This window comes from Phascolarctos cinereus, unplaced genomic scaffold, assembly GCF_003287225.1.
Source record: "Phascolarctos cinereus isolate Bilbo 61053 unplaced genomic scaffold, phaCin_HiC Scaffold_5;HRSCAF=322, whole genome shotgun sequence".
Taxonomy (NCBI): Eukaryota; Metazoa; Chordata; class Mammalia; order Diprotodontia; family Phascolarctidae; genus Phascolarctos; species Phascolarctos cinereus.
Window position 1 is genome coordinate 241,270,166 of NW_027555958.1, and position 19,316 is coordinate 241,289,481.

The 19,316-nt window shown below is 42.9% G+C and overlaps 1 protein-coding gene across 1 annotated transcript; it reads right to left on the bottom strand.

Moving 5' to 3' along the window:
• Window positions 1-438: 438 nt before the first annotated feature.
• LHFPL5 (LHFPL tetraspan subfamily member 5) lies at window positions 439-18,740 on the bottom strand. The gene is made up of 4 exons (XM_020999663.2): window positions 18,005-18,740; window positions 5,431-5,667; window positions 1,863-1,890; window positions 439-1,402 (listed from the first exon to the last, which is right to left on the bottom strand). Exons 1-3 carry the CDS (start codon window positions 18,414-18,416, stop codon window positions 1,880-1,882), a joined length of 660 nt encoding a protein of 219 aa, XP_020855322.1. The 5' UTR covers window positions 18,417-18,740; the 3' UTR covers window positions 439-1,402; window positions 1,863-1,879.
• Window positions 18,741-19,316: the final 576 nt, after the last annotated feature.

Genomic DNA, 19,316 nt, shown 5'->3' on the forward strand with positions numbered 1-19,316 from the left:
GAAGTGCTTAGACTTCATTAGGGCAAGGATGGGTGCAGAGGGCAGAATACCATCCCTTCTACTTTCGTAGAGTTCCTGGCGGGGTGTGAATTGTATGTGTGTGAGCCCAAAAGTTTTGAAGGATTGAGACAAAGTGATCAGTGTTTGAATAAAGGAGTTGGGCAGGGTTTACAGTTAAGTTCAGCTGTACTTCCCTACTCTAGAGTACAAAGAATCAGTGCCTGCTACCTGGACAACAGCTGGAGAAAATAACCAGGATTATTCACCTCAAAGAATTCTTTGTAACCAGATCATTTGAGCACTGTTAACTCTGTGCCATTTCCCCAGACCCAGAAACAACTTTTACCAAACAAAGCATGTCTTTGTACTGGTGCAAAGCAATGTTTTTACCTGCATTCTGACCTCTGGAGACTTGTAAGGTGTTCCGTTCTGAATGTGTTTTATTTTGTACATGAAATGAATTTGTCCAGACTTAAAAGGTGGCTGCTTTCCAAAACTGGTAGCCAATTACAGCTCCTGGTTGCATTAATATAGTGGGTATTGACTCAATGTGACTTAATTATTATAAGAACAATATAAATTCTACCAGTTTAGCAAGATTAGCCAACTGAAATATCCCTGCTAATTGGGGGGGGGATGAGAGAGAAATTCTAAGTTAACAAAAGTAAAAATTAACCTTTTGTAATACTCCACAAGATTTATACAGTAGTTTCCATAAATATTAGGTTAATTTGAGTTTTCTCAGCCTAATAGTATATCCCTGTATCAGTTCTGCATTCTAGAGCAATAAAATGAGCCAGAGATGGAGAAGGAAAAGCAAAGATTGTTTTGAGTGTCAAACAGCCCCCAAATCCGACAAACTGATAATCAGCCCTTGAATAATCCAGAAGTAGGCACCTCTAAAAACTCCACTGGAGTAAACCTAGATAAAATTTCTCTTTGTGTTATTTTTAGGTAGCCCTGATCTCAAAGACTTTAGTCCTTTAGGCTTTCAAGGGCTGTAAGGGACCTTAGAGATTGAATTCAACGAACCCTCCTCTTACAGGTGAGAAAATATCATCCACAGAAGCGAAATGACTTCTTCCAGAGCACTCAACTGTTTAGTAGTGGAGGTGGGCCAAGATAGAACCAAGTGTCCCAACTCCCAGCCCAGTACTCTTTACATCAGCTGGTGGCTGCCCTTCTTTAGTTCTTCTGTAGCACCTGAAAAGCAGCACCATCATTGGGCTATGTCTTCAATCATGGTGAAATCCCAAGTTCTAATTCCATGTTGCATCGAGATTTAAGGACTCAAGTAGAGGAAGATGGGGCAATTGGGAAGGTGTAAAGTTCTATCTGAGGAATCAGAATCTGTAACTTTATATTGAAGTTGTATGTGGGTTCTTTACAAGAAGTAGATGTCCTGTAATACGAGAGAAACAAGCTGAAGCTGCACTGTAGATTGTTCTTCCTGTCCCCATCCCACATGTGCCAACCACCTTCTTCCCCGGAGCACAACAATACAGATACAAATCTTCATTCTCTGCACCCCACCCCCCAACCTAACAAATAGGATATCCCAAAACTTTTAGTATCTTAAGACTTTGAGTACCCTGTATGGTGCAACAAGTTACGTGCCTTTTTTTTGTTTTTGAGTATTATCTTTTCCTCCAGATTTAGCTATTTGGGACACAAGCTTAACTAAAGACCAGCTCATCATTTCCTCAAATTAGGATCATCAGTGGTTGTATTTGAGCCATTTCCATCTTCTGCGATGGAAACTCTTGGAGTACAGCAAGAAGTGAGGCTCTGCTCTTCAGGATTAAATAAGAAATCTGTATCATTTTAAAATACATGGATTGGCCAGCAATTGAATTACTTACCCAGATGTTGAACTGTTTCAAACTTCCTCTGTAAGGGAAAAGAAAGGGGAAAAAATCTGTGTTTACCATAAAGCCTTAGAATCAGGGTTAAGGATGGGGCAGCTAGGTGGTGCGATGGATAGAGCACTGGTCCTGAAGTCAGGAGGACCTGAGTTCAAATCCAGCCTCAGTCCAAGCACTTGACACTTACTAGCTGTATGACCCTGGGCAAGTCACTTAACTCCAATTGCCTAAGAAGCAACAAAAAAAAAAAGATTCAATAAATTGGATTTTGGGGCAGCTAGGCAGACACTTACTAGCTGTGTGACCCTGGGCAAGTCACATGACCCCAATTGCCTAAAAAGAAAAATTAAAAGGAAAAAAAAAGAATCAGGGTTAAAATGTACCTTAACAGGTCATTTAGTCTAACCCCCTTATTTAACTGATGAGTAAACTGAAAGCCAAAGTGGGCAAATTACTTGCCCAAGTTCACATAAGTGGTAAATAGTAATAAAGCCTGGATCAGAACACAGTTTTCTTCCCTTCTAGGCCATTGCTGTTTTCGATATTATATACCTCTCTTATAAAATCATTTTCTTACAGCATCAAGAAAAGAGCTACTGGGGTGGGGGGAAGGCATTAAAGAGGTGTGAAAAAGATCAGCTGATTTCCAGATACACTTGTAAAGGAATGTGAAGTTTCCTTGGCAAAATGCATGGATGTGAAGAAAATTGTCCAACCCAGTGGAGTTATGGGGCTTCAAGAAAGGGAAGAATGAAGCAAACCACTCTATAAACCACTCTTATAAAACAAGATAGAGATACAAACTCTATGGGATAATGTGAAAAAATGACAGTTCACATTTCTGTAGCCCTTCAAAGCTCACGAAGCACTTTTCTCTTGTGAGACAGGAGTACAGAAATGCTTAGAGCTCAGCATCTGAGATGAATTACTTGCCCAAAGATCTAGGATCACAGAATGTAAAGGTAGAAGGCTCCTTATAGGTCATTTATTCCAACCTCATCAAATGAATAAACTGGCCTGCTAAATAACCCTGTGCATTCCACTAGATTGGCTCTCTGCAGGTCTTTTTGAAAAATCTGATCATTCTCATCTGGAATGAAGTTTTTCTGCATGGAAGGTAAGAGGGCTGGAAAGGATATCCTCTCCATGTCCTTTTCGGCCTAAATACTCTATTACAGAAGGAAAATCAAAACTTGGTACTTAGGGAAGGTTACTAGTTTGCTGAGGTGCAGTGGACAGAGTGCCAGTCCTGAAGTCAGGAAGACATCCTCCTGAGTTCAAATGTGGCCTCAGATACTTATTAGCTGTGTGACCCTGGGCAAGTCACTTAACCCTATTTGCTTCAGTTTCCTCATCTGTAAAATGAGCTGGAGAAGGAAATGGCAAACCACTGCAGTATCTTTGCCAAGAAAGCCCTGAATGCTGTCAAGGGGAGTCTGACAACTGAACAATACTAGTTTACTCAAGTTGTTTACATTTCTAGTTACATAGCTCCTCAAGCATCCAGGGTTTTAATGATCATTATAGCTTTTAAAAGCCCCAGCTTTTAATAATAATAATAATAATAGCTGGCATTTAACCTCTTTAAGGTTTGCAAAGTGGTGTACATGTTTTCATTTGATCCTGACAACAACCTTGTGAGAGATGCTATTATTGTCCCTATTTTGCAGATGAGCAAACTGAGGCAGACAGGTTATGACTTGCCTGGGGTCACATGGCTAGGAAGTGTCTGAGGAGGAATTTGAATTTGGGTCTTCCTGACTCCCGGGTCCAACACTAACCACTGCATCACTTAGCTGACTTTGGAAGGGTTTCCTAAATCTAATGTTGAGTAGCTAAAGAAAAAAAAAAACAAAAAAAAAAAAGGAAAACTAAAACTAAAAATTAGCTAATTTTCTCTTTCCTCACTCCCTACTTGATCTCAACACTACTAATTATTCCACCAGCAATTTGCATCAGTGTTCATTATCTCTTTCAAATATAAGTCTCTCTTTCCTTTGCCCCCCAAAAGGGATCACCGCTGTGGTTTGAATGTCAGTGGAGTGTAGGCCTATTCTCTCCACATCTGTTCCACTTTGGGAGACTGAGGCACTGGAAGGAAATCATGAGGGGAAGTTAAGTGTCACAAACAGCCCACCTGCTGAGGCTGTAGGAGAATACATGAGTAGGTGTTCAGGCTTGACTTTTTCGAGCTTACAAATGGAGTTGCAGCTGGGGAGGAAAGTGTAACAGAAAAACTCTCGTTTCCCCAGATTCTGCATCATCATATAACCCAAGGTGGGAAAGGGTTATGGCTAGTGGGGTTTAACTTCTTGGTTCTCGTTGAAGCAAATGCTCAAAATGAGGAATATGATGTTGCCGAAAGGCAGAGAAATGGTTCTAGGGCTGCCATTAATTTCCAATGTGATGATGCCCAAGTTAATTCTCTTTGGACCTCAGTTTCCTCCTCAGCAAACGAAAGATACTGAATTGTATTGTCTTTAAGGTTTTGCAAAGGGTCATAGATTCAGAGCTGGAAGGGACCCTCGAAGTCTTCTAGTCCAACATTCTAATTTTACATATAAAAGAGGGACTCCTTAACAGGGCAGCCAGGTGGCTCAGCAAATAGAGCACAGGACTGAAGTCAGGAAAACTCATCTCCCTATATTCAAATCTGGCCTCAGACGCTTACTAGCTTTGTGACCCTGGGCAAGTCACTTAACCCTGTTTGCCTCAGTTTCCTCATCTGTAAAATGAGCTGGAGAAGAAAATGGCAAACCATTCCAGCATCTTTGCCTTGAAATCCCCAAACGGGGTCACAAAGAATCAGACACGAATAAACAACCACTAAAGTCAATGGGGGTTCAGTCTAGAGAGTGGGAGCATTGTGTGAGCTTGCTTCTGGAAGGGTGTGATGCTGTGAAATGCAGAGTGGGGCTTCCTGCTTTGGAGCATGCACAGGTATTCTGGGCCTGTCTGGTAGAAAATAGGGTTTTTTGGTTTGCTGCTGAGCTGGTAGCTCACTAGAGAAACCCGCTTTTGTTTCCTTCTTGCTTGGCCACAAGATAGAAGAATGACTCTCTGAGCTCAGTAGCCAATAAAAGGGCCTCTTCCTTCTTGGGCAGTCACAGAATACCCATCCCATTTATGTACAGCTCTGGAGAGCTGTACCACTCGTCACACACTTCCAGAAGCAAGCTCATCCAATGTGCAGGCTCCTCGGACTTGGGCTGTCATTGGCAGTTCCTCCTCCTATATAGATAAGAAAACTGAGGTCCAGAGGAGTGAATTGACTTGCTCACGATCAGACTAGTGTCGGGTACCAGAAATATTTGGATTCTGGTTTTCTGACTCTAAATCAATTGCTCTTTTAGATACACCACCGTCTCCCCTTCCATCTCTGACCGTCTAGGATTCTGAGAGTTGTTAGAAGGTGGGCAGGTAAGAATACTTCTCATCTGGCCTCAGTCTTAATGAGGTAAAGGGAAAGGAATGAGCTCTGGCTAGTATTTGAGGAGTTTAGGCAGTACCACCACCCCACGGTAGCCAGTTGTAAGAATGAGGAATGAAATGGTTCGTGTGCTACCATTTCCATCTGCTTTGTAGTCAGAGGGGAGGAGTTTGTCTTGCCGGTAGCCAAGAACAAATGCCAGAAGGGAGAGGATGAGGGCATCCATGATGCTGATCATGGCGAGCAGGAAAGCCCAGCGGATGGTACAGGCGCCCAATGTGTACTTGTCTGTCTGGTCCCCACACATGCGCTTCACTTCACTGGAGTCCCAGCCATCTGGATAGACCAGACAGCCGATCATTAAGCCTGTAGCTGCAGGAAAGGGAGAGAGAAGAGGGATAATTAGACATAAAGGATTCCCATATATGTTATTTCATTTGATATGCAAAACAGCACTCTGACATAGGCCTTCCTGTACTAACTTTACAAATGAGGAAACTGAGGCCTATAGAGGTTGTCACCTCATCGCTACATCAGTCTCACACCTCCAAATGCCTCTTGGATATCTCAAACTGGATATAGTGTAGACATCTTAAACCCAACAAGTGGAAAAGCAAACTCGTTATCTTCTCCCACCCTCACTTCTCCTCTTCCAAACTTCCCTATTACTGTTAAGAATACTATCCTCCCAGTCCCCCAGGATTACAATAGAGGTGTCATCAATTTCTCACCCTTACCCTGCCTTCCCATATCCAATCTGCTGCCATGACCTGTAGATTTTACCTTTACAACATCTCTCACATATACTCCCTTCTCTCCTCTGATATTGTCACAACCCAGGGGCAGGCCCTTACTACCTCCTATCTGGGCTATCAATCAATACACATTTATTTGAGCCAAGAAATGAATTTCAGAGCCACGTTATGCAATGACTAAGAATGTTAAACTGAACCCTTCTCAGCATTACGAGGATCTAAGACATCTCCAGAGGCCTCGGGATGGAAAATGCTGTCCACATCCAAAGAAAGAACTATGGAAGTCGAATCGCTCTCACTTATTTTTACCTTAAGTTGAATTTTGTTTCATCTTTCTGATGGTTCCTCCTATTGGTTTTAATTTTTACTTACAACTTCACTAATGTGAAGATATGTTTAATGGGTATGTAAATGTAAAGCCTATGTCAGATTGTGCGCCATCTTGGGGGGGGGGAGAAAAAGGGAGAAAAAATTTTCAACTCAAAAGCATATGGAAAAAAAATTTTTTTTAAATAAAATAAAAAAAAAGAAATGAATTTCAGGCATGATGGGGAAAATATCTGAGTGTGTATTGGTTAGGGGGGACACCTTAAAATGACTTAAGTCTCTCTGAGTCTCATTTTCCTCATCCATCAAATAGAGATAATATTTGTACTTCCTGCCTAGGAGGGTTGTTTTGAGGGTCAAATCAAAAGTCCTTCCCAACACCTTTAATCACCTCAAGTAGGTAATAACCTTCTCTACCTACTTCAGAAAGAAGACCCAGGGGTTAAATTACGGGCCAAAAAGGAAGGCAGTACTTTTTGTAAAGCAGGCATGCAGCCTTCTTGCCAAGATGGATGGATATAAGAACAAGAGACCACCCACTGTCATACTACTCCTGCAAAACCATAAAGTTACTCCTTCCACTTTGTAATTACACAAAAGTGAGGTAAACTTCTCATCAACATCAAGGTTGAATAGCTTGGGGTGTGACCAAAGATTCCTATATCCATAGGAAAGATGAGCAAAGGCTCCTGTAAGAAAAGCCTTGAGTGGCGGGAAACCCACAAGGGGACCATGGAAGCTATCAGTTGTGGCAGCAACCAGTCCAGGTGCAGCATGTCACATACGGAGATAATGCAGGTCTAGTGGTCCCCAGGTCTCTAGTACTTTGTCCTGAGACACCACAAGGGCCCTAAAGATCCAGTACTCTCAAAGATCCAGGAGAGCCTAACTCTAGGAAAAGGTCAGAGCAGGAACCTAGATGACCTGGGGAAAAACTAATCAAAGCAGGTGACCCTGCCTAAAAATGTGGGAATAAATGCACAAAACCCCAGTTCAGGAATTAAGGCTGGAAAGAGGAATAAACACTGACCACTATAAAAAAAAATTATAATAAATCCAGAGATACTAAAAAGTACAACTGAAAAATGAGAGGGAGCTCTGTAATAATTGCAAGGAGAAACTCAAAAGAAAAAAATGAATTTTGCACCAGGAGTATATGAATATCTACAAAAAAATGAAGGGGCAGGTAGGTAGCGCAGTGGATAGAGCACTGGCCCTGGAGTTAGGAGGACCTGAGTTCAAATTTGGCCTCAGACCAAACACTTGACACTTACTAGCTGTGTGACCCTGGGCAAGTCACTTAACCCCAATTGCCTAAAAATAAAAAATAATAATAATATAAAACAAAAAAAGAAAAAATGAAAAAAATATAAAAAATGAAATAAAAGTTGTGGAGGAATTAATTGGAAGTATAATAAATAGGTTACAACAGAAAGACACAAATCTTACCCAAGTAACAGACTTTTTATAAGTTAGAATAGATTAAAAAAGAAGTTAATCACAATGAAACAATTATAAAAATTGAAACAAAATTAAAAAGCTAAAAACCTTTCATTTTTCTTGTTGTTTTTTCTTTATCTATCAGAAACAACTGATCTGGAAAACAAGTCAAGAAAAGGCAATTTGAGAATTATCAGACTCCTTAAAAACCATGATTTTTAAAAATCCTGGACATTATATTTCAACAAATGAAGAAGTTGTAGATGAATAAATGAAGAGTGTGCAGACCTGTTAGAACCAGAATGCAAAGTGAAAATTGAAAGAGTCTACTTCCTGAGAGAAATCCCCAAAGGATAACTCCTAGGAATGTCATAGTCAAAATACAGAGCTTCAATGTCAAATAAAAGGTATTATAAGCATCCAGAAAGAAAGAGTTCAAGTACCAAGGTTGGCTGGTTGGTTGTTGTATTCTCAAAGAGGACCAAAATGATTATCACTATGTTGGAGTCAAGGTACAGTGTGTCTGACTGGCTGATCAGACCAACTCAGAAGACTCTACCCCAAGTCAGGCACAAATAGTCCACGTGAACATTTGGAGTGATGATGGCTCTAAATTTTCACATCTAACATTTCTTTTGAGCTACTACAATTCTGCTTCACTCATAGAACACAGTGCCTTCTTTGATGTGGGCACACCATGCTGGGTGGTGCTGTGCCAGTGTTTCCCATTTCACTCAACTGATTCCAAAGTTCTTCAGAATAACCTTAAGAGTGTCCTTGTATCACTTCTTCTGACCTCCATGTGAGTGCTTACCTTGTGTGAGTTCTCCAAAATACAGTCTTTTAGGCAAATGTATGTTTGGCATTCAAACAACGTGGCCAGCTACATAGATGACAAGGTTGATGCACAAATTGCTAGAGTTAGCTCAGTGTTTGGGAGAAGAGAGGTATTAGATGGCATACCATACTGACAGTCTGTAGAGCCATTGTGTTGACCTTATTGTTTTATGCCTGTGAAACCTGGACGATATACCAGCACCATGCCAGGAAACTTCCATTTGAATTGTCTTGGGAAAATTCTGAAGATCATCTGGCAAGATAAGGTATGGGACACCAGGTCCTTTCTTGAGCTGAACTGCCAAGCATTCAAACTCTACTGCAGAGAGTGGAAGTACCAAGATACCGCTGTCAGGATCACCCACAACCAGACAGCTTCTACTATAAATGAGAGGCAGTCTTGGAAAATAGTATACAGTACCAAAAGACACAAGACAAAAGGCTGACAACCAAATACAACTTACTTTGTAGAGCTAAGTATAATTCTACAAGGGAAAAAATGGATCTTTACAGGAATAGAGGATTCTCAGGCATTCCTGTATGGAGGGGAAAAAAACACATCTAGATAGGAATTTTGACAAGAGTCACAAGAAAACTCAAAAAATGACTATATTAAAGCAATTAGAAGGGGCTGGTGGGTGGATTGATTCTTTTCAGAACTTTTAAAAAAGGAAAGGAAAAGGGAGGATAAAAAGAATACCCTAGTGCAGAAAGAAAGAAGAAGGAGGTGGAATTTATTTCTCCATTTCAGAGGGCATGAGAAAAGAATACAAATATAGAGGAAGGTATAGTGGGGAACAGACATCAGAAGAATCTCAGTCTTAACTGAACTAACAGCTCTAATCAAAGCAATAAACAACCATGTCTCCAGAAGACTTATTGATAAGTAACTTGTTTGTATGAATGTTAATAAAAAAAAATAAAATAAGAGGCAGGCCATTGAAATATTGTTAATAGTGCACAAAGAGGTAGAGAAAGAAGTTTAGAAAGAAGCACAGACAAGCAGGACAGTTTTGGAAGTAATAGGTTGAATTTATTATATTTTTTTAAAAAGCAAACAGTATGGAAGAGAGATTCAATTTCATATACAATCTTCTCTTTTTGTTCCAAGCTTGGGATGAGGTAGGCACACATCATGTATTGTGTTCATCTAACAATCAAATATGTTCATTTGTTTTGCTTAACTGTACCTTTCTATTGTGATGAAGAGCTCTTTGAAGGAAAAAAAAAAAGAGTTCTTTGGAGGAAGGGCTAGGGGTTGAGGGAAAGCTGTGTTGTCAAGTGAAGTGAAAGCAATGTTTAAAAAAAATCAGTAAATTATCATCTTGGAGCACCTAGGTGGTGCAGTGGATAGAGCACCCAGGACCTGAGTTCAAATTCTGCCTCAGACATTACTATGTGACACTGGACAAGTCACTTAATTCCTATTGCTCAAAAATAAATAAACAAAAGGGGCAGCTAGGTGGCTCAGTGGATAGAGCACCAGCTCTGGATTCAGGAGGACCTGAGCTCAAATCTGGCCTCAGACATATAACACTTACTAGCTGTGTCACCCTGGGCAAGTCACTTAACTCCCACTGCCCAACCAAAACCAAACCAAATAAAAAACAAATAAACAAAAACACTCTCTCTCTCTCTCTCTCTCTCTCTCTCTCTCTCTCTCTCTCTCTCTCTCTCTCTCTCTCTGTCTCACACACACACACACACACACACACACACACACACACACACACTCCCCTCCCCCACCCCCCAAAAAGAAAAAGAATCATGGTTGTGAAAGAACATGTGAATTTGTATGTGATTTGAGGCTGAGAATCTCTTAAAACATAGAAACGACTTATGGGAAATATAGGATTCTAAGTATCTTAAGGGCCTGAACATAAGCAAAACTCTGAAACTAAATTCTTTTTGAAAGCAAAAATACATATATACTGAACAATAACACCAAATTACAAACTACATCTGAGTTTTATACAAGGCAAAGTTTGGGGGAAAGTATTTTAAATCACAGAATGTCAGAAATGGAAGAGATCTTAAAACTCCTCTTCTTGCTATCCCACAGTTTCCCCTCTTGCTCCTTTCCCTCCCCATTCCGCCATGTCTTTGCCTAGGCCCAACATCAGCTACCTACAGGCAGCAGTGGACAGAATGCCAGGCCTGGAGTCAGGAAGATTTGAGTTCAAATCCAGTCTCAGACACTTACTAGCTTAGTGTGAACTTGGGCAAACCCTGTTTGCCTCAGTTTCCTTAACTGTAAAATAAGGATAATAACAGCACCTATCTCCCAGGGTTGTTGTGAGAATCAAATGAGATTATTGCAAAGCATTTAGGCACAGTGCCTGACACATAGTAAATACCATATAAATAATAGTTATTATTGTTGCTGCTTAGCACGATGCCTCACACATAGTAGGCATTTAACACGTGTTTATTCACTCCCTTCCCTCCATCTCTCCCCATGGCATTTCCCCTGTATGTAGACTGTTTCATGTCTAGGTCTAGCTAGAGATGCCAACCCCAACCATCTGGCATAAGCTGCTCAGTCATCTCTTGAGCCACCCACACTCCCCAGGAAGAAGACTGACCTGGGGAAGGTGTATCAATATGATGGAGGTGGCTGGAGCTGATGGAGTTTATGCTGCAGAAGAAAAGCTTTAGTAGGAACCTGATGGCTGTCTTCAAGTATATGAAGGACTGTGATGTTATATTCATCTTCCTTGGCCCCCAAAAGACAGAAGAAGGACCAACACGTGGGAATATGATAGAATGGAAAAGCATCAGGGGAACTGAGTTCAAATCCTCTTCGCTCTGCTGCTCACTACCCGTGTGACCTGGGGCAAGCTACTTAATCTTCCCACTCTCCAGATTCCCCACGTGTAAAATGAGGGGATAGGATTTAATGACTTTCCAGATCCCCTTTTGCTTTCAATTTACACATTCTAAGGAGGTTGTATGTAAGAAGAAGAAAAAGAAAAACAATCAAAGCTGTCCACAAAGTGGAAGAGACTGCCTTAGGAGGTAGTGCCTAGAGGCATCTAGGTGGTACAGAGAGAGCACTGGGCCTGCAGTCAGGAAGATCTAAGTTCAAATCTGGCCTCAGACACTTATTAGCTGTGTGACCCTGGGCAAGTCATGTAACCCTATTTGCCTCAGTTTCCTCATCTGTAAAATGATCTGAAAAAGGAAATGGCAAACTACTCCAGTATCTCTGCCAAGAAAACCCCACACGAGAATAGGAGGTAGTGCATTTCCCAACACTGAAAATGGTTCAGCTTAGAGCCTGAATAACTACTGTTCTGAGACATTATAGAAAGGAGTTATGTTTTGGGTTGGGCTTGGGCAACATGGCCCCTGAGCTCTGTAGGTCACTTTGGCTTTTGTCAATCTAACATTATATACTGAGCAACTAATATGAGCCAGCTCTGGCTGGCATGAGAAATACCAAAGAAGATGCATGAGTACTGCCCTCTAAAAAAAGTCTATTTGGAGAGAGGAAACTTTAACACTAAATGATTAGGAGCAATATGATCTTGTAAAGCACCCTGGCCTAGGATTCAGAAAACCTGTGTTCTGCTTACTGTGTGTTTTGGACAAGGCAAGTCTACTCTCTGAGTCTCAGGCCCCAGGAGTGCAAGGATCTTTATCTAAAAATTTACACGAAGAAACAGAGGTTCAGAGAGGAGAGGTGTCTTACTAAATGCACACCACTCTTGAGTGGCAGAGTTGGTACTTAGTGAATGGTACAGACAGGGCAATGTATAGCAGTCTTGGAGGAAAGATTGAGCCCTGTGGGCTGAAGTTATCAGGGAAGGCTTCAGAGAAATGATGGGGCTTAAAGAAGGATGGAAGGATTTGGAGAGGTTTGGTTTGGGGGGTTTTTTGGTTTTGTTTTTTTAGTATTAGGGAAACCTCATTATGCTAATTGAATTTAGTCCAAGTAGCATAAAGGCATGGCGCAGCCACCTTGTCACTGGAGTGCACTCTGCCTCTCCCTTCTCCCTTCCCCCACTGAATGGAATCTGATGCCACCTACCTCCTTCTCCCTCATCTATATTTCACAGAGCACAGCCTGGCTAGCTCTGGTTTCAGTGTTTCCTCCCTCCAACCCAAATGGAGTCTACCTCCTTTCCAGTGCTTCCCAATCCTGTCAGCTGGGCAGAGTTTGGACAGAGCTCCTGCTCTGTCCCTCCCCCATGACTACCACTGTCCAGCTTCCTCCTTTCCTTCCGTAATGACATGGAGAGCACAATATACCTGCCTCTTCATCCCAATACATACTACATGGCCACGGGGGAGTACACTGAATTTGAAGTGCACTGAATTTGGAGTCAGTAGACCGGGCTTTGAATCCTGGTTCTGTTGCTTACTGAGCTGTGTGGGCTTGGACAAGTCCCTTCCTTTATCTAGGTCTCAGTTCATTCATCTGTAACTTGGGGGAAATTGGACTGGTTGACCTCTAATCACTTCCAGTTCTAATATCATGACCCTCGAAGCCCTCAGAAGTTCCCTGACTACAGATGAGTACTCCATCCCGAGTCTTCTGACACACTGAGAAGCCAGTTTTCACAGGTCAGGTCAAATTAGGCATAAATCTCACTCCACTCCCATCCCATCCTTCCTCAGCACCCAAGTGTCATGTTCTTACTTGGTAACTATCTTCACTTCCATTACAGCAGGCTTAGCTGTGGATACAATAGTGAAGTCTTTGATGAAGTTTAACTTTGCTGCCCATACCCTCCCCCTTTCGGGGATCTCATGTTCCCCCTACCCTTCCAAACAGTGATAAAACCAATCCAATATAGTCACTTACAACATAGGTTTAGGTATTTAAGATACTACCCCCACCCCCCATAGGTATTTGCATTTTAAAAGAGAGACTAAGGGAGAGGATGATGCTCAGGACTGTGAGGAACACTAATTAGAAGCTATCTAGGAAGCTTGAGTTCTATTCCCAACTCTGCCACTGATTGACTGTGTGACTTAGGGCAAATCAAATAACCTCTCTGGACCTCAATTTGCTTATCTATGGAAGAGAAGGATGGTCCATTTTATTTCTAACGGGACCTTCACTTCTAACTTTCTGTTACATATGTGCAGGGAACCAGTCTCAAAAATCTCTAGTGGGGACAATAGCTGGTCACTTTCCTGTTCCTTTTGAGGGAGCCGCCATCCTTCCAGATAGTCAAATTCACAATCTAAGAACCATCCTCCACTCTTCACTCTGCCTTTCTCCCTCATCTAATCAGGAACGAAGACTTGCTTCTACCTTCACAACATCTCTTCCATCCTTCCCTTTCTCTATTCACAGAGCTGCCGTCTTAGTTCAGGTCTTTATCATCTTTCAGTTGAACCACTGCTCAGTCTTCCTGCTTCCATTCTCTCCTCGATCCAATCTATCCTCCGTCTGCTGCCAAGAGAGTCTTCCTAAAGCACCGATTTGATTATTTCACTCCCCTGCCCATGGATCTTCAGTGGCTCCCTATTGCTCTTATCACTTCGATATTTAAAGCCCTTCACAGGCTGGCTCCAGCCTACCGTTCCAAACTGATTTCCATTATTTCCCTTCGTGTACTTGTTATTCCAGCCAAATTGGCCTCCTGACTCTTCTTCAAATTTGACAATTCATTTCTCACCTCCATGCCTTCATACAGGCCGTTCCCTTCTTCTTCTTGTTGTTGCTTATCCTTCATTCTTGAAGAAGACCATGACATCAGGAAATGATGCCATGACTTGCAAGTGAATTGGATTTAAGTGAGGAAAGGCTGTGCAAGGTCACCAGCCTCACTTTCTCCTTCAGAGCCATCTGGGTCCAGTGGCCAGACATAGGTCAAGATGACTGGAGATGGCCACCAGGCTGTCCCCCATGCCTACAATGGACTCCCTCTTCACCGCTGACTTTTAGAATCCTTAGCTTCCTGTGAGGCTGCTAAGGTGCTTCCTCCCATTGGGAGCTTTTCCTGATTCTCCCTAGTTAATCTTAATTCTAGTAATTGTTTCCTATTTATCCTGAATATAGCTTGCTTTGTACATATTTATTTGCATGTTGTCGCCCTCATTTGATTGTAAGCTCTTTGAGGGCAGGGACTGTCTTTTGCCTCTTTTTGTACCCCCAGCACTTAGCACAGCGTCTGGCACCTAGTAGGTGCTTACTACGTGTTTACTGATTGATTGAAATAATAGCTAACATTTATATGTTAAGATTTGCAAAATGCTTTAAATATATTCTCATTGAACCCTCACAGCTACCCTGTAAAGTAGATACCATTATTACCCCTATTTTGTAGATTAGAAAACAGGCTGACAGAGGTTAAGTGACTTGCCCATGGTCACAAGGCTGTTTGAGCTAAAATTCAAATTCAGCTCTTCTTTACTCCAAGTCCAGCACTCTACCCATTATGTAGCTTAGTTGCCTCTCTCAGTGTTCTACTTATTTATCTGGGTACATGTTGTATTCCCCCCAGTAGCTTATATTAAGCTCCTTGAGGGCAGGGACTATTTTTTGTTTTATAAATCCAACACCTAGCACAAGGCTTTGCACATCAAAGCCTGTGATCTGGGTGCTAGAACTACTACTACAAAAAACAGGCAAACAACCTTCTAGTCTTAGAGAGCTGCTAAAGACCCACAGAAATTACATCATACTCATGTGGCACTTAAACTGAAGAGTCTCAAGTCCAAGGCCAGCGTTGTCTACAACCCCACCCTGCCCCTCGCCTTTCACATAACAGGTGCTTAATAAATGTTTGTTGAATTGAACTTAATTTCCTCCCTGTGAAACTTTGTGAACAACAATCTTTAAATTCTTTTCCAGCCCTGAATCCTATTATCCTAATGGATGAAACACTAATGGCAGCACTTCTGGCACCGAGGCATTCAGTTGGGAGAGATATTTTGAGAAGAGGAGCTTCCTAGTGCCCCCCAGATTAGACCTTGTAGGTAACCCTATTTGATTTATTTTTATTTTTATTTATTTATTGGTTAGGCAATGGGGTTAAGTGACTTGCCCAGGGTCACACAGCTAGTAAATGTTATGTGTCTGAGGTTGGATTTGAACTCAGGTCCTCCTGAATCCAGGGCCGGTGCTCTATTCACTGCACCACCTAGCAGCCCCACCCTATTTGATTTATGCAGAGGCACCTAAGTGGCACAGTAGATAAAATGCTTGGACCTGGAGTTAGGAAAAAGCAAGTTCACATATGGCCTCAGATACTTACTGGCTATGTGGACAAGTCACTTGGCCTCTATTTTCCTCAGTTTCCTCATATATAAAAAGAGGATAATAATAGCACCTACCTCCCAGGGTTGTTGTGAGGACCCAATGAGATAACATTTGTAAAGCACTTAACGCAGTATCTGGTACTTTATAGGTACTTAATGATTGTTTCCCTCCTTTTTTCCTACCTTCCTTCCTTCCTTCTTTCTGCTAGGATAAGGCATCCTAGGTGTTTCAGCCCGAGGTCTCCCTCCTCTGTCCCTGAAGGCCTGGCTCCATCGCAGCACGCTCCCCCTTCCTTTCTTTGGGGAGTCAAATTTGCTAAGCCCCAAACTCATTGGCTACAAAAATTATCACCAACCTCCAAAACTATCACAAGACATAATCACTCTTTCTCTGTCTCCCTAATCATATCTTTGCTTCCTTTCCTAGACATTTCCCCTTTCCCATAACAAGCCTGCCCATAGCAATGTAAAGTTCTTCACCATACAGGAAGAGGAGGTCTGAGAGAGGTCATTAACTCATTTTCTTTTGGACCTGCTTGCTACTTTCTACTTCATCTTGTCTTATATCACTAACTAATTTTGTTGACCAAGATATGCAAGACTGTTCCACTATGCCCTATATTCTTTCCATTTTAAATAAGGTGCCTAAGTTTTAACCAATGTCTGAGGGCCATAATAATAGCTAACAAGTAAGTAGTCTTCTTTGTACCCCAAAATAAGAAGCAATGGTGCAGGAGTCTACCAGGCCCCTTGATAGTATAGGGCAAGCAGGAGAACCCCATGCCATTGAGGGAGCAGAAGGATCAGGCCAATACAGGGGCCAAGAGACTTGTCATAGAGAGGAGCCAGGGAGGAAGAGAAAGCCACTTACCCAAGATAGCAAATGACTCCCTATCATTTCTATAATTCCAGTACCTGGTCAGGCCTCCTACCCAGTTCTAACTCTCCCCCAACTTCTCACTGAAGCTCAAAATACCAAAGTCCAGAGCCTTCCATCCCACAGTTAGAGCAGAGGCTTCAACAGTGAACCCCTCAGATGGGAGGCACCCTGAGACTTCATTCACAATATTCAAGGACCAGTGTGTCAGATCTTTTCCCAGAGCAGATTTTTTTGAGGGGAGAAGGAAAGCACTTGGAAGGCAAAGGACACCTGAGATTAGGGAGGGGGAAGAAGGAAAAGACACTGAAAGGTGAGGCTAGGGGTGCCTCAGACAAACTTTCTTGACTTTATCTTTTTGCTGAGGGCCAGCCTTGAGCAGAAAGGAAATAACTACCTTTCTTCTATAGCTTCACAGAAGGCCTTATCTTCCTTTTAGGGTGAATGTGTGTGTGTGTGTGTGTGTGTGTGTGTGTGTGTGTGTATGTGGCTGAAGAGGGTCTGTGATGATGTAGAGAAGGCAGTCAATCAGAAGACTTGGGTGGGTGTGTGTGTGTGGCTGGAGAGGGTCTGTGATAATGTAGAGAAGGCAGTCAATCAGAAGACTTGGGTTCCAGTCCCAATTCTGCCATTAATTAATTAATTAACCATGGGCAGGTTGCTTCCCTTCTCTGGGCTTCAGTTGCCTCATTTCAACAGACTCTAAGTTCATCGAGGGTACAACTGTTAACTTTTGCCTTTGTATTCCCACAGCCTGGTATGTGGGAAGCATTTAATAAATGTTTAGGCGATGGAATGAGGAAGCTGGACCACATGTTTTCTAAGGTCCCCTCCAGCTTTAACTTCTTCAGTCAGTAATTCCTAATGGTGTAATAATCAAAAGAATCTAAAGCTTAATAAATGCTTTCCCCACAAAAACTCTGTGTGGCAATTAGTTCAAGCATAATTCAAATCTTACAGATAAGAAAACTATCAGAGAGGAAAAATGACTTGCCTGTTGGCACTCAGTAATTGGAGGAGCTAGGGTCTAGCAAAGTCCCTGGCCTTTAGTAGGCACTTAAGAAATACTTGTTTGATAAAACTAGGGTTTGAATCAAGATCCTAATTCCAAGTTTAAAATTGTCCCTCCTACTATAAAATTACTTCCTCCCAGGTCTCAGGAATGGGAACCACTAAAGCGACCATCGATGCTATGACACAGATCCCCTCCCATGGAATAAGGCACCCACACCTGCCTCCTCCCTTGCCCCCTCACCAGCTGCCAGCTGCATCCAGGCACAGATCTTGTAGACGGTAGCTGTGTTGCAGACAAAGAAGAGACTGAAGCAGATGGTGGAACCAATAATGAGAAACATGGCAACAGCCACGAAGAACATGGCAGTCTTAAAGGCACCGGAGGGTATGGTCTTGAAGTCCAGGGGGCTGCCCTTGCAGATAAGCTCTGAAGTCAAGGCATTGCCCACACAGTAGGAGAAGAGGCCGAAGTAGCCAGCTTGGGGTGTGTTGATACTGTCTCCAATCCAGTAAGGCTGAATAAACAGAGCCATGACCAGAACAGAGAAGCAGATAGTGAGGGTACCCCACATAACCCCCACTGCCCGGGCGTTCCGCACATAGTTAGTGTGGTAGATCTTGGCTGCCTCTTGGGCAGGCAGCAGCTTCGTCATGGCGGATAGGTAGGAGAGGGGAACCTAGAAGTAGAGAGACTGGAGAGGTAGCTTCAGGGACTCGGAGCCCAAGATTGGGCCCACAACCCTGGCCTGGGGAAGGAAAAGCTCAAGGGTGAAGTTGTAGAGTAGTGCAGGAGATGGCCATGGGAGATTTCACTCCAGGGATAACGTCGGGGTAGGAGAGGCAGACAGTCATAGGTTTTCCGCAGGAGGGGAGATTATCCCGGTTTCCGTGCCCGATCTTCCCGGGATATGCCTCCTTCTAGGCCTAGCTGGGTCTGCCTCCCCCGATGCGTACCACTCCACCTCTGCCCAGGCCCTCTTCTCCGCCTTTCTGCCTGCTCCTCCTCCGCCCCCGTCCCCGCCCCCGCCCCAACTCTCAACCTCGGCTCCGCCTTCAGACTTGACCTCGGTTTCAGCACCACGGCCAGTGCCCAGCAGTTTTCAGGTCTGTAGATACGAGCAGGAGGGGCTAGAGTGGAGAGTTATGGGTAGGTAGGAGGACCTGACAGAGGGTGGGAGGAACTGGCCAGTGGGAGAGAAAGGGAGGGGGCTCGTTGAATTGGTTTTGGACCTGGAAGGGGAGTCCGCGTACCTAGTCAGCGTCCCCATTCTGGAGAACCCATACGTTGACATTTTTGCAAGCGCAACACCTACCTCCCCTTTCCGCTCCCAATCCTGAGTGAGCTGATTTAGCAAGAACTGGGGAGAACGAGACTGGAGGCTGTTCCCCACCCCCCTCCCTCCCTCCTTATAAAGCAACACGTAAAACTTCCCTAGACCACGTGGAGCATTGTAAGGTCCCCAAACGACCTCCCCTTTTCTTCTTGAAGCAGCTAACTTTTTGAGGGTTGGCACTATTCTCTAATCACTCCTTCTGGGTCCCTGGTTTTCAAG